Source organism: Salmo trutta, chromosome 14 (genome assembly GCF_901001165.1).
Source record: "Salmo trutta chromosome 14, fSalTru1.1, whole genome shotgun sequence".
NCBI lineage: Eukaryota > Metazoa > Chordata > Actinopteri > Salmoniformes > Salmonidae > Salmo > Salmo trutta.
This window is the reverse complement of record NC_042970.1, coordinates 72,105,448-72,120,348: the sequence shown is the minus strand read 5'-3', so window position 1 is coordinate 72,120,348 and position 14,901 is coordinate 72,105,448. Positions and strand designations below refer to the sequence as shown.

General features: G+C 43.8%; 1 protein-coding gene and 1 long non-coding RNA gene across 2 annotated transcripts in view; one reads left to right on the top strand and one right to left on the bottom strand.

The window, feature by feature from the left end:
- The window catches only part of LOC115147279 (multidrug resistance-associated protein 1-like), a 35,589-nt gene that overhangs the window by 3,310 nt on the left and 17,378 nt on the right, over positions 1-14,901 (bottom strand). Inside the window, exons 7-27 of the mRNA XM_029689435.1 lie at positions 14,573-14,704; positions 13,692-13,898; positions 12,644-12,821; positions 12,188-12,349; positions 11,970-12,062; positions 10,976-11,179; positions 6,542-6,688; positions 6,364-6,451; positions 5,660-5,729; positions 5,454-5,580; positions 5,116-5,292; positions 4,841-5,008; positions 4,426-4,621; positions 4,225-4,306; positions 3,944-4,061; positions 3,543-3,750; positions 2,152-2,462; positions 1,684-1,883; positions 973-1,099; positions 603-704; positions 47-193 (exon numbers count right to left, since the gene is read on the bottom strand). Of these exons, the coding sequence (XP_029545295.1) occupies positions 47-193; positions 603-704; positions 973-1,099; positions 1,684-1,883; positions 2,152-2,462; positions 3,543-3,750; positions 3,944-4,061; positions 4,225-4,306; positions 4,426-4,621; positions 4,841-5,008; positions 5,116-5,292; positions 5,454-5,580; positions 5,660-5,729; positions 6,364-6,451; positions 6,542-6,688; positions 10,976-11,179; positions 11,970-12,062; positions 12,188-12,349; positions 12,644-12,821; positions 13,692-13,898; positions 14,573-14,704 (3,244 nt within the window). The remainder of the gene's footprint in view (positions 1-46; positions 194-602; positions 705-972; positions 1,100-1,683; positions 1,884-2,151; positions 2,463-3,542; positions 3,751-3,943; positions 4,062-4,224; positions 4,307-4,425; positions 4,622-4,840; positions 5,009-5,115; positions 5,293-5,453; positions 5,581-5,659; positions 5,730-6,363; positions 6,452-6,541; positions 6,689-10,975; positions 11,180-11,969; positions 12,063-12,187; positions 12,350-12,643; positions 12,822-13,691; positions 13,899-14,572; positions 14,705-14,901) is intronic.
- Positions 79-14,892, top strand: LOC115147280 (uncharacterized). The gene is made up of 2 exons (XR_003866305.1): positions 79-196; positions 14,653-14,892. It is a non-coding gene; the product is annotated as an uncharacterized LOC115147280 (long non-coding RNA).

Below are 14,901 nucleotides of genomic sequence, written 5' to 3'. Positions count from 1 at the left end.
CATTATGGGTACTGTAGAAGGCTACCTCATTCTAGATTGTACTGACCTTTTCTCTCTCCTGGATTTTCAGGGTGATGCCTTTCAGTGCCCAGTCCAGGCCCTTGCGGTACTGCAGTCCATAGTCTTGGAACTCTATAGTGCCAGTCTGAGGCCAGGCCAGAGGCAGGGAACTGCCTTCCACGGTCCACACAGCCTGGTGAGTATAGAGAACAGTTAAGATTAAATGGATCTGTGTGTCTATATCTATGTTCTTTGTCCCTCTATGTCTATAGATCTAAACAGGTTAGTTGCACAACACTTCAGTTACTGTAAACCTTGCTAGATAATGGTTTGTTTGGCAAGACTTCAGATACTGTAAGCCTGGCTAAAGAATGGTTAGTTTGGCAACACTTCAGTTACTGTAAACCTGGCTAGAAAATGGTTAGTTTGGCAACACTTCAGTTACTGTAAACCTAAAAAAGCGAATGAATAGCATACATGAACCAGTAACTGCCGACATAACTTCCAATGTTAATGTCATGACTCATGTCATGCATATTACTTATATAACAGTTAATTTCATTGGGGGTATTAGCTAACAGAGAAGGTATGCAGATGCTTACCTCTTTTGCAGTGTCAGCATACTCCTTCACCCTCTCAACAGACACAATGTTGTTCTCTACGTCTGTCCATGATCTCACAATCCAGCTCAGAATGCCAGTCACCTGCACAAGACAATTGCAAGGTTCAAATGAAAACAGAGCTCTCTCGTTTGAGGTAATATGCAGTTAGGATTGTGCAGCACGTAGGTAGGATATTCTTCTGCTTTTTTTTCAGTTTGGTAAACCACACGCTTTCTGATGCAATAAAAGGGATTGCCTGTAATGGGTTTTGTGTGATTGTAGCCGGGTACAAAATAATAAAAGGACTATTCTTTGTTGTTAAATGAGTCGTTTACCTATAATGACTACGGTATAGGGTGTAATATCTTACCTGGAGGGAGTGTGACACAGCCAAACCAACAATGCCAGGGCTCAGGGTGTCTTTCCCCATCACTGAGAGAATAGCTGCGGCTAAGACCACACCGTTACCGACAAACTCAAGATTAACTGCCAACCACCTGCGGATATCAGGAGATGAAAGCCTGATTAGTTGTGGAGAAAGTTTTGGCCTCCACCATTCATCATGGAGGTGTTTTGATTGTGTCAAATCGACAGTTGGCAACCCATCTCTTACTGGATTAATTGACACATAAACAAACATTACAATGATTCCCAGTGATAATTCCCAGTGATAATTCTTCAGGTGTTCTGCGCAGTACGCACCGCATAAAGAATGAAAAATAAATCAATACATAATAGAGATAAGGTTATCCAAGCAATAATAATAACCCTAGAGTAGTGAAGAAAGAAATACAGATAACGGAAGGCATTTAAAACCGGTCTGTCACAAAGAGAAGATTGAAGTGTGAGCGATATAGGCCTACACACAATCAATATGCATATGTGTACTTTGCTATAGGCCTATGTCTGGAGCTAAATATTTGTATAATTTAATTATAGGTCGCCCCTTTTCTTTTATTCCAGGCTTTATTAAAAAAAAACGAAAACGGAACAATGTACACCAGTCACCACATCAACTGGATATTTTATTTTTCCAGAGCATTTACTGCAAGGTGAATTTGTTGTTTCTATCAAACCTAACCTGGTGGCCACAAAGCGGGGGAAGTAGGAGGTCTGGTTGAAGTCGATCCTCTTGTTAGCCTGCACAATGAAGCGGTGCTGTTCTCCGAAGGCCCGTATGACACTGGCTCCCTGCACCGTCTCGTTGAAGTGGGTGTAGATGGGCGAGCGGCTCACTGACTCCAGCCTCCGCAGCTGGCAGGAAGTGGCCACGTAGAAACTCTGTGGGGCACAACGGAAAAATAAAACATTACGTTTTAATGAACCGAAAGTACCAAGAGGTGGTGTATGTGTGTGGAAGTGGGTTTTCCACTCCAGCATTTCTAGTAGATTTACAGTATGTAGCCTGCCATTACTTAGCACTACTGTTAGCAGGTGGAATAAATTACCATGCAAAACCAACAACTTGCAAAATCCGCTATTTTGCTTTTCAAGAGTCTAAAACTGTTATTCCCCCACAAAACGGTGCCTCAGTCGGTTAGAAACATACCTGAACGAAGGCGTAGAGAATGGCGAGGGGCAGGATGACGACCGCCGCAAAAGGTGTAGCCAGCATGACGATGATACAGACTTCCATCAGCTTGAAGAGGTAGCCCAGCATCATCTTGAGGCCGTCGGGGATCATGCAGTCGATAGCGTCGATCTCCTTGGCAAAACGGTTTAGGAGGTTCCCACTGGGGGTGGTCTCAAAGAAAGACATAGGGGAGTGGAGAACGTTCTTCAGGAGGTCCATGTGGAGGTGCCGGGACGCGATGATACCTCCGACCGAAATGGCCACCGTGGTGCCGAAAATAGCGATTCCTGAAATATAAAATAAACTGCTGTTAGGATCCCTGCTGTTTGGCAACTGTGGTTTATATCATATACTGAAACTCTCAATCTCTCAGAAGGACTCTTGGAGGACTAGTACAATGGAGGGTTATAACAGATCCAAATAAACAAACATTAGTGGGATTAAAGATGGAATCCACATTAGGGGAAACAGCGCCACTGTCCGCCCCAGCACCTTCGTTGTTTTTGTTTTGTGGACGAAACGGAGTTGAGGTGTGACAAGCAGCATGGTAAAACAAAATGCATTACATATTTTGCTATTCAGTCATGCATGCAATAATGTCTCAGGGGGAAAAAACTGTGTTCATTCTTCGGAGTTACTAATTTGTTGTTGTAATAGCCCCAAACGTACGTGGCAGTTTCACCATTAAGGATTCTAGCTAAACTGTAGTCTATGCTGTTTCACCATTAAGGATTCTAGCTGAACTGTAGTCTGTTTTTTCACCATTTAAGGATTCTAGCTAAACTGTAGTCTATGCTGTTTCACCATTAAGGATTCTAGCTGAACTGTAGTCTGTTTTTTCACCATTTAAGGATTCTAGCTAAACTGTAGTCTATGCTGTTTCACCATTAAGGATTCTAGCTAAACTGTAGCCTATGCTGTTTCACCATTTAAGGATTCTAGCTAAACTGTAGTCTATGCTGTTTCACCATTAAGGATTCTAGCTAAACTGTAGCCTATGCTTTTTCGCCATTTAAGGATTCTAGCTAAACTGTAGTCTATGCTGTTTCACCATTAAGGATTCTAGCTAAACTGTAGCCTATGCTGTTTTACCATTAAGGATTCTAGCTAAACTGTAGCCTATGCTGTTTCACCATTAAGGATTCTAGCTAAACTGTAGTCTATGCTGTTTCACCATTAAGGATTCTAGCTAAACTGTAGTCTATGCTGTTTCACCATTAAGGATTCTAGCTAAACTGTAGCCTATGCTGTTTTACCATTAAGGATTCTAGCTAAACTGTAGCCTATGCTGTTTCTCTTCATTCAAGTCAAAAGGACCTACTTTTATCTTTGGTGTCTTTTCCCAGTAAAATGCATTCACCACTGACCTTGTGCGAAGCCCAGAGCCCCGTAGACTGCCAGCTTCATGTCTGTGTCGACCTGGGTGCCGTTGACGATGGGTTCGTCGGCCCACAGGCTCAGCCAGTAGTTGTAAGCCAGCGAGGCCCCCTGCTGGAAGGCGTACAGGAAGACGATGGGGATGATGAAGGCCATGCCAATGGTCTTGAAGTACTCCATGTACATCTCCAGCCTCACCTGTGGTAAAAAAAGAGGCAATCAGTTGCTAGAAATTGACAAACACCTGTTAATATGTGAAAGGTGAGAAAGAAGCTCCGTACTGGAGCGTTCAAATGGGTACAACCTGTATGGCTATGGAGACTTTATAATTTAGTTTGAACCATTTTTAACCATAAGAGGTGCAGTCAAAAATCAGCTCTTCTAGACTCACCCTCCCAGTGTGTGCCTTGTCAACCTCCATCAGCTTTCCCAAGTCCTCAGGAACCTGCTCCTCGTCTATCTCAGACATGGGCTCCATACCCTGCAGGTTAGTACTGTTGGTGTCTCCCCTAGAGAACATAGAGGGGTTTCAGTTAGGTTTTTATTTTTAAGATGCTTGGCATGCTCAATGTGATGTTTAATCCAATAGACGTTTATTATACCATTGAATCAATAAGAACCATGATATTATCAGGAAAATGATGATGTAATGTGCACTGGAAATGCACTTACCCAATGAGCTGCTCTTGGGATAGATCTCTTGAGAACGGCATGAAGTCTGTCACACTCAGCCGTGAGCTGGCCCTCCTGGCACCTGCAGCAATGGTACAAAATGTTCATTTACATGGTGAATAGCTTGTTGGTGAGAAGCAAATGTTTGTTCATCAATGGCGATAATGACTTCTCCCAAATTTCATTACAATGAGGTCCTACCTCTCTGTGCGGCGGTCTCTGTGACGCTCTCTTTACGGTCGTTGCTGGCAAAGGTATGGATGAAGTCTGCAAAGGCCCCGTGGCGGCTCAGCAACTCCTGGTAGGAGCCACTCTCTGTGATCTCCCCGTCCACCAGCACCAGGATGAGGTCCGCCTGGGGCAGGAAGCTCATCCCATGGGTTACTAGGACACGGGTCTGGTAGCATAAACCACAGGAGCAGGATTAATCAAAATAGACAATCAGCGGAACTAGCCTAATACAAATGGTGTATTTCATTTGAAGAATCTGCAAAATCATGCATTTCCATCTCAAAACTACACAAGAAACAGTCGGTTACGTGTACGCTTCTAATATTGATTTCTACAAGTGTCATTCTGACTGTTAATAGAAATAATATTTTGGTCATATTTTTACCTTATCTCTTAGCACTCCCTTGGGTCCGATTACTTTGTCGAAGATGTGTTGCCCCACGTGAGCGTCCACAGCAGACAGGGGGTCATCCAGCAGATAGACGTCAGCCTTCCTGTACACAGCCCTTGCCAGGCTCACCCTCTGCTTCTGACCACCCGAGAGGTTCAGACCCTGTCAGGGAGAACAATCAAGAAGAAGACATGACTCTAGATTCCAGAAGACCATTTGATTGGCCATCTAGTGAAAGGAGGTGGAATTCTAGAAGATTATTTTCACACCTTCTCCCCAATCTCTGTGGAGTCTCCAGCAGGCAGGATCTCCAGGTCAGGCAGCAGAGCACAGGCGTCCAACACCCGCTGGTACCAGGTCTTCTGCTTCTCACGACCAAACATAACATTGTCCTGGACCGTGGCATTCTGGATCCAGGCCTGCTGAGGTACATAGGCCACTGAGCCCTGTGGAGATAGAAAAATAAATAGAAGAACATTAGCTTTGAAGAAGAAGAACATTGAGTGTAAACCAGACCCTCACAGACAGACTGTAACACTGAAACTGAAATCCTTAGATTCAATATATTCAACTTCTGTTGAGACCTATTTTAAGAGAACTTGTTTACCTTAATTGAGACACTGCCGCTCCTCTTCTCTGTCTCTCCAAGCATGGCAGACAGCAGGGAGGACTTCCCGCTACCCACATGGCCCACCACCGCCACCAGTGAACCCTGGGGTACACACACATTAATCCTGTAAACAGAGGAGTGTAGTTGAGTCTCTTAACTTAAACTTCAGGACTTGTGAAAATGGGAATACTGTTTTCATTTACCTTTTAAGACATGGAGGACCTTCTTTAGTCCAACTGAACGTTCCATTGTCTATCAACACACCTTCCCCATCTGAGAAGAAAATAGAAAAGCAGAGGGAGAGAGAAAGAGAGGAGAGAGGAACCATTGAAAAAATACACTAATATTTCCTCTCTACATACAGGCATAACAGTTTATGCACCCGTTTATGCACCCAACAACTACCCAACGTTAAAAATATGTCCTTTTAAGTGACATGTCAAATTGCAGAGTCTACATAATTACAAGAGGTCTAAAATTACAGTGTGTTCTTTTTACGAGCTGTCTTAAAGAAGTGTTGACGGATTACAGGCGAAGAAAACTGCTTTTATTTATCCGGAATCATACGTCTGACTGTCTAGAAGTAATTTACATTCAACCACTGGATGGCAACATCCTATCATTACCCAGTCTCCCCAGTCGACCTCGATCATAGGAAGTGACAACATAACATTACCATTAAGTGTTCTGGATAGAATGCCATGGATGTAAACAACAAATCTTCGAAGGCTTGTTTTTATTTGTTACGACAGGCAGAGGCAGACCACAGTTCCCACTGGGTAAGAGTTGCTATGAGTGTTTTTATCGATTAATTGCTATAGGCTGATACAAAGCCCTTTGCTCCACTTGGAGCTAAAAGTTATAGGTCAAGTATGTCAACATACATGGCACCAGTAGGTGTTCTTACCAGTACTCAAAGGGGCCTTGGCTACATTGTCGTCTTTCAGCTCCTCAGAACACAGGTATTTCCCTAAGCGCTTCAGCGAGACAATGGCCTAAAATTCAAAGAACATTTTTTTTTTGAACAGCAGCACAAAACATTATACATTGGTTTGGTCTGTTGAATACTGGACATTGTATTTCACCTGCATGGTAGTGCTCATGGCAAAGGGTAGCTGGCTCAGTGGGGTCTTCAGAATGTTGATGAGAGCCATGGAGACAAAGACCTTCTGGGCATCTAGGACATTCTTGTCATCAATCAGCACATAGACACCAAACATGGCAAAGGCAATCTGGGGGGAAAAAACAAATAAGCATGATTGGGACATGGTGACCTGAAGCTGTAACTGTAACCATCACACACAGAATTCAGCGAAGATACATTTCTACTGTGAGGCTTGAAGCTATGGATAGAAAAGAGTAGACCTGTATAGCCGAGCGAACACTGCAGCACGGGTATTATTTACCATGCATTTTCCAGTCAATTTTCGGTGTTCTGGCTTGTTAGGATGTTCAACAGAGGGTTACATTTATACAATTGTTGATTTTTCCTTTTTTAATTTTTTATTTATTTACTTATTTAATGAAATGTTTTGAGAGTTTTGTGTGTGTGTGTGTATATATATATATATATATATATATATATATTGTTTTACTATCCTTAAAATATGCATATTGCATAAGATACCTTAGATAACTTTGGTGGTTCCCTCCAGAATCCCTTCCCTAGTTGTAAACTTGATTATGTTGGCCCTGGATAGAGCTCTACTGAGGTTCATTTGAACATGGTAGTATTTTGCTCTAGTCTAGGAGAGGTAGATGCAGCCTTCCAACAGGGGGAAGGCCAGCATAGGGGCCAGCATAGGGGTCCAAGGTTTTCTTCTGTGTATTTTGTTGTTTTAGCTGTTTTTTCATTTACTTTATACACTGCTCAAAAAAATAAAGGGAACACTTAAACAACACATCCTAGATCTGAATGAAAGAAATAATCTTATTAAATACTTTTTTCTTTACATAGTTGAATGTGCTGACAACAAAATCACACAAAAATAATAAATGGAAATCCAATTTATCAACCCATGGAGGTCAGGATTTGGAGTCACACTCAAAATTAAAGTGGAAAACCACACTACAGGCTGATCCAACTTTGATGTAATGTCTTTAAAACAAGTCAAAATGAGGCTCAGTAGTGTGTGTGGCCTCCACGTGCCTGTATGACCTCCCTACAACGCCTGGGCATGCTCTTGATGAGGTGGCGGATGGTCTCCTGAGGGATCTCCTCCCAGACCTGGACTAAAGCATCCGCCAACTCCTGGACAGTCTGTGGTGCAACGTGGCGTTGGTGGATGGAGCGAGACATGATGTCCCAGATGTGCTCAATTGGATTCAGGTCTGGGGACCGGGCGGGCCAGTCCATAGCATCAATGCCTTCCTCTTGCAGGAACTGCTGACACACTCCAGCCACATGAGGTCTAGCATTGTCTTGCATTAGGAGGAACCCAGGGCCAACCGCACCAGCATATGGTCTCACAAGGGGTCTGAGGATCTCATCTCGGTACCTAATGGCAGTCAGGCTACCTCTGGTGAGCACATAGAGGGCTGTGCGGCCCCCCAAAGAAATGCCACCCTACACCATGACTGACCCACCGCCAAACCGGTCATGCTTGAGGATGTTGCAGGCAGCAGAACGTTCTCCACGGCGTCTCCAGACTGTCACGTCTGTCACATGTGCTCAGTGTGAACCTGCTTTCATCTGTGAAGAGCACAGGGCGCCAGTGGCGAATTTGCCAATCTTGGTGTTCTCTGGCAAATGCCAAACGTCCTGCACGGTATTGGGCTGTAAGCACAACCCCCACCTGTGGACGTCGGGCCCTCATACCACCCTCATGGAGTCTGTTTCTGACCGTTTGAGCAGACACATGCACATTTGTGGCCTGCTGGAGGTCATTTTGCAGGGCTCTGGCAGTGCTCTTCCTGCTCCTCCTTGCACAAAGGCGGAGGTAGCGGTCCTGCTGCTGGGTTGTTGCCCTCCTACGGCCTCCTCCACGTCTCCTGATGTACTGGCCTGTCTCCTGGTAGCGCCTCCATGCTCTGGACACGCCTCCATGCTCTGGAGCAGTATATTTAATTACTCTGACCTTTCAGCACACTGGCCATGTGATCGTACTAACATTCATTTCTGATTACTATGACTATGCCTAATTAACATACTCTAGGTTCCGCATGCTTTATCAGCTGGAACGTGAAAGGAATTAACCAGGTGGCCAAGCGTAACCGAGTGTATGCTCATCTTAAGTCCTTAAGTCTGGACATTGTTTTTCTCCAAGAGACCCATCTCCGGTCCAGCGACCATGATAAACTAAAGAGAGGATAGGTAGACCAAATATTTCACTCCAACTTTGGTGCGAAGGCCAGAGGGGCAGCCATCCTTATCAGAAAAGGCACCCCGTTTGTCTCCTCCAAAGTAATTTCAGATACTAATTGAAGATATATTATAGTAATGGGGAAATGGTTTAGCACACAGGTTATTCTGGCTAACCTCTATGGTCCTATTTGGGTTGACGCTACATTTTACTCTGACCTCATCGCAACACTTCCTGACCTTAACTCTCATCATTTGATATTGGGTGGAGATTTCAATTGTGTAATGCATCCAAGTCTAGACAGATCCAGACCGAAGCCCAACAATATAATTTCAAAATCAGGCGCAGTAATCAACTTATTTCTAGAATCCTATAATTTGTCTGATCCATGGAGGAGGAGCAATCCCACTGCTAAACAGTACTCCTTTTTTTTCTCCAGTCCACAGCTCATACTCTAGGATTTACTTTTTCCTGCTGGACAATAGAATTCTTCATTTGTAACTAATAGCCAAAATCGCAGCATCATTATCTCAGACCATAGCCCTGTCCTATCTCAGACCGTAGCCCTGTCCAGCTAGATATCCGCTTTCCGGACAGTACTGTGTCACAACGCGCATGGAGACTTGACCCACTACTACTATCCTGTAGTGCCTTTAAAAAATACAAATAAACTCACATTGATGTCTTTTTACAGATCAACTGCATCCCTGATGTGTCTCACTCTACTGTGTGGGAGTCATTAAAAGCATATCTAAGAGGCCAAATTATTTCATACACAGTGTATGACAATAAACAGCGCACCAAATGCTTATCGGAGCTATCTCAACTGATTCTAGATGTGGACAACAGATATGCCTCTTCTCCGACTCCTGAACTCTACAAAGAGAGACTGCTACACCAATCGAAAATTTGACAATCTTTCCACTAAACAAATCACTTTAGTAGCCTTAAACTAGCAAGCGGCTTCTCCCCATTAACATCTAATCATCTCTTCCCAGCGTCACAGATTGACACGGCATTCCAGTTCTGGCATAGGAACGGTCTGGTGTTTTTTTGTGACCTATTTGTTGATAACACATTCGTCTCATTCCATACTCTGAGGGTTGACCATAATATTCCCAATACCCACTTTTTTAGATATCTGCAAGTTTTGCTCAAAAACATTTCCCTTCATTTCCACTCGAGCCCACTGAGTGTCCAGTCGACAGGTGCTTAGATCTTAACCCATATCTGAAGGGCAAAACCTCCAGATTATACGACATAATACAGAACATAAATCCGCCTTCCTTGGCAAATACAAAATCTGCATTGAAGCAAGACATGGGTGGCGAGCTGCCCGATGATATATGGCAACAAAGTATTGAGCGTATCCACACATCATCATTTTGCATAAGGCATGGGCTTATTCAGTTTAAGGTTTTGCTCATTCTCCATTACTCAAATGACAGATTGGCAAAAATATACCCAAATGTTGACGCCAAGTGTTTGAGATGCCACCAGAGTCCAGCGACTGTGGGACACATGTTTTGGTCATGCTAATCTTTGAGTGGCCTCTGGGACCCCCGTTTTGAGGCATTCTCACATATGTGTAAACATTTGTATTACACATATGTACCCCACATTTTTTTGGGGCAGTGACCCCAACCCGGTCACTGCCATTTTTGGGGTACTTCCCCTAGACCAGAATGCTAAAGCCGCCCTCCTTTATGCAGTGGGTTAAGGAGGTGATGTCATCTCTGCCGCTGGAGAAGGTTAGGTACATTGTGCATGGGTCCCAACAAAGTTCGACTTAACCTGGTCCCCATTAATACAATATGTGGAGAGCCTGTCTTTTACTTAGTGTAACTTGCATATTTTGGTAAGCAGTCATGTCTGTTCTAGTGGCCATTTGTGCTGCTAAGAATTTTTATTGAACTTTTTTCCACATTGTTTTTGTTTCTATTACTGTTTGTTTCTGTTTGTTTCTTTTCTATTTAACTTATTTTTATAGATGCCTTGGTGGGTGGGTGGGTGGGTGGGTGGTTTGGAGGGAGCGAGGGAGTGGAGGGAGGGGATGGATGGATGGGAGAATGAGGGGTTGGGGTTGTATTGTTTTGGTTGTTATATCTGAAAATCTATAAAGTTTTTAAAAAAAAGAAAAAAGTAAAGAGTAGACACTGAGCTATACTCCGAAAGACCAAACAACTATTACTACTAGTTATATTGTATTGCACATACCAGGAAAGTGGATGAGTTGAAGGAGGCGATGGAGATGGAGTAGAGGATCTGGGACTTCTTCAGGGCCTTCAGTTCTTTCTCCCTGTATCCCAGGACCTGCTCCAGAAAGGCCTTCTCCCATGCATAGAACTTCAGAATCTTGATCCCGTTCAGGATCTCGTTCATCAGCTTGATTCGCCCATCCATAAACTTCATCTGTACCTCCTAGGGAGAAGCATTCAAAGACATGGTTAAATAGATAGTCGGCCCTTCTAAAAAGAGGGAAGAGGACAGCAACACCACAAGAGAACAGCACAATAAGAAACCTATAGAAGTGTTGTTGCACCAGCATATTACTCATCTCAAGATGGCGCAGCAGTGGATAGTAGCCGTCTTACGGGCTCCTGACCAATTCTGCTATTTTGTATGTTTTTTTGTTTGACGAAGCATGTGACAAATAAAATGTGATTTAATTGGATTTTATAGACATAGAGTTGTCAGTTACAGCTGCAAATACTTGTCAAGTAACAGCTAATGTTGAGCACTCTACAGAAGTATGTACTTGTTTAATTTAATTAGAATTGTACTGTGTTACAGTATTGAACACAGTTCTTAACACTTAGCAGTTTTACGATGAGGAAACAACAAAGCGGCCAGGAAAGCGGTCAGTGACATTCTACGACTGTAAGTTAGATTAAAACAGGCATTATTGCCAAAACTGTCTGTTGTTTTTCCAAAAAACAAATGAAAAATATAGCCTTTTATAGCCCCTTTTTTATCTGTGGTTGTTTTTCATATGCATAACATGGTGGAGACATCCATCCAACCCGTACTCCCACACAGCTCTGCTTCGGCTATGTAAACCAGCTGTGGCATCCCCGACCAAACATGCAACATCACATTCTGATTCGGCTACTGCCTGGGGTCAAAGTAGCCTGGAAAGACAGTCTGGTCCCAGATCTTTTTGCACTGAGGTCAAAGTGCATATGAATCTCCTCATAGGACAAGTCCGTACCTGCAGTTTGCTCCTTTTCTTGGCGATGAATCCGTTGAGTGGGAAGATGAGGATGACGGTGGCAATTCCGGCTAGCGCAGATGGGCCTAGGTGCTGTAAAATGGCATCGTTTTACACAAGTCATCAAAAGCAATGTTTGTTATAAATGAGTACCAAAGAAAACATATGTCCATCATCAATGAGTACCAACAAAACAGAAGTGACAGTGCCATCCATACCTGCCAGAGGAAGAAGAGGCAGAGGGCGATCTCGATAGGAGCCAGCCACACTGCGTTGAAGTAAACCACAAAGTCCATGAGCTTCTGAGTGTCGGCTGATACCAGGTTGACGATCTCCCCCACTGTGCACGTTCTCCTGGATGCACTGTTGATCACCAAAGACTAGAGGAAAAACAGAACAACCTCAAGTTAAACCTCCAGTAAATGAGTATTATGTAACACTTGGTTTCAAGGTTTCTTAACATCCATAACCTCTTTTTCCAACTTAAATAAACCCTAACTTGACAATGAACATATTTATTTTTCAATGTTTTTTTCTTGGTCTTTGGAAAAATAATATGTTAATTGTCGAGGTATAGTTTATTTACGTTGGAATTTCAAGCCTGCCATTAAGAGCCAATGTTTACAACGTGACGCCCAGTCACCCACTGTCTACTGGTTGGCACGACGACGTACCTTTCTGTAGACCAGTCCCATCACGGCTGTCTTCACTCTCATGCCCACGGTGAAGCAGGTGTACATGTACTGGTGGTTGAATAGGGACTGGAGACAGGACAACAGGAACATCAGGGTAGCGTAGAAGTAACCCTTCCACAGGGGGGCGTCTTCTTCGTTCATGAAGCCCAGAAGAAGACTGTTGGAGGGGATAAGGGTGAAAGAGAGAACATGGTAATATCATACAGTACTTCCTGTGGATACGTTATGCTTCATGTTTCTGGAGCCTTTTCAGCATACTCAACTCATATTCTTATTCATACTATAAAACATAAGCCTATACACCGAACATGGACACTGTGCCACTGCCAATGCAGTGCATTTAATGGAGTCATAAGCACAGACAAGTTACTGTTCTCTGTCAGCTTTGTTTACCCCTGTCATGTTCCTTCACTTTCACTGCTTTGCCATGCAGCCCTATGCAGACTATGATCATTAGTGTGGCCGCAGGGCCTGCTGGTCGACACAAAGCCGTCTCTAGTTGCACAACAGTGCTCCTCTTGTGGCTGGGCTGGCCTCAACACTTGGCTAGTGGCTCTCTTATTGTGGTCCACCAGAGCAACCTCAACCTTTCTGCCGTTTAGAGCCTTCTCTTCACTCTCTCTTTCCTTCCTTTCTTTCTTTTCTTCCCTCCCTTAAGCTAAGCTAATGTCCTTGACTCGCCATGTTAGGGCAGAAAGCTGTGGTCTCTGACTCCTTTCTCTTGACTGTAATTAACACTTCCACCAAGCCATGGTTGTGCAACAACAACAAGGTTCCTGTCTAGACTGGCATTGGGTGCCAGAGATGGGGTCAAGCATGGCGGGTCCAGTTTAAGGTTGCCAAATTGACATTTTAGTATGTATATCAATGTCAAGGGCATTGGATATAGACGTGGAATCTGTCTGACTTGCAAGGGATTATTGTGTCAAGTGCTGCCCAGTTTACAATGGCTTTGTTTACGATGTGATGCCATGGATTTTTGGGAGCTTAGTCTCCTGTGTAGAATTAACGTCAAACCCTTTTTTACCTGAGCACCTGAGGGATGGCAAACATAAAGAAGTCGTGGAAGATGATGCACATCGTCCCAGTAAGGAAGTAAGGTCCGAAGTTCCTGGCCAGTGTCCTCAGCAGACAGAAGCCGGAGCTCTGCTCCTTCTGCAGCTTCCTGAGTATCTGGGCCTGGTCGGGCAGTCTGGTGCCCAGCGCCACGCCTGCCGCCATGGTCTTCTCCTGCCTGGAAAAACAAATAGACAGAGAGGACATCTGGGTTTGATGGCCCTACATGTTGCCTGTAGGGCAAATGAACAACAGTCATTGTTGTTCATTTGCCACATCTCCGATGCAAAAATGTGAAGAGAAGACTTTTCAGCAGCCATAAAAGGCATTATCCTGCTCACACGTGAGTAGAGGAGCGCTTAACGCAAGGTTTTGGAATTTAACAATGGGATCTTCAAAGCTAGTGTCTCGACGTTACAGTATGCTGTCCTTAGGGGACTTCTTTTGACCTATTTTCGGACTTAAGCTGTCTCGCTAAGGGACACTTGTTTTTCCGATTACAACTACACAAGCTCCTCAAGGGACCTCGATCATCTAGAGTTCTAGGCAGACACTATTCTGAAGTTTAACCACAATGTCAATGTCATAAAATTAAGTTGATTGATTCCTGAGTCTCTGAAGCTTCCGGAGACACCTGAAACCCCACCTCTTTAAGGAATACCTGGGATACCCCCCCCCCAAAAAAAATATATAGATGTACTATTGTAAAGTGGCTGTTCCACTGGATATCATAAGGTGAATGCACCAATTTGTAAGTCGCTCTGGATAAGAGCGTCTGCTAAATGACGTAAATGAAAATGTAAGCTACAGAATTAGTTTGGCGAGAGTATGCATATTATAATTGGTTCTTACTGTTGCAGTTTGGCGCACTCTGTTGTCCACTCCTCCTCCAGATCAGAGATGATCTTGTCCGATGTGTCCTCTTCCCTCAGGTTCCACAGGTCTCCAGCTTCCAGAGGGGTACGATAACCTTTAACCACCAGCCTGAGGGGAACAGCGATGATACACTGAGTGTGCAAATTAAGAACACCTTCCTAATATTGACTTGCCCCTGGTGTCATGGAAAGAGTATGTGTTCTTCAGGTTTTGTACACTCAGTGTATAAGTTATACACAAACACCCATGTACATTATAAAATGAACAGTATAAAAGATTTTTCAAACAACTCAACATGTTGTTTG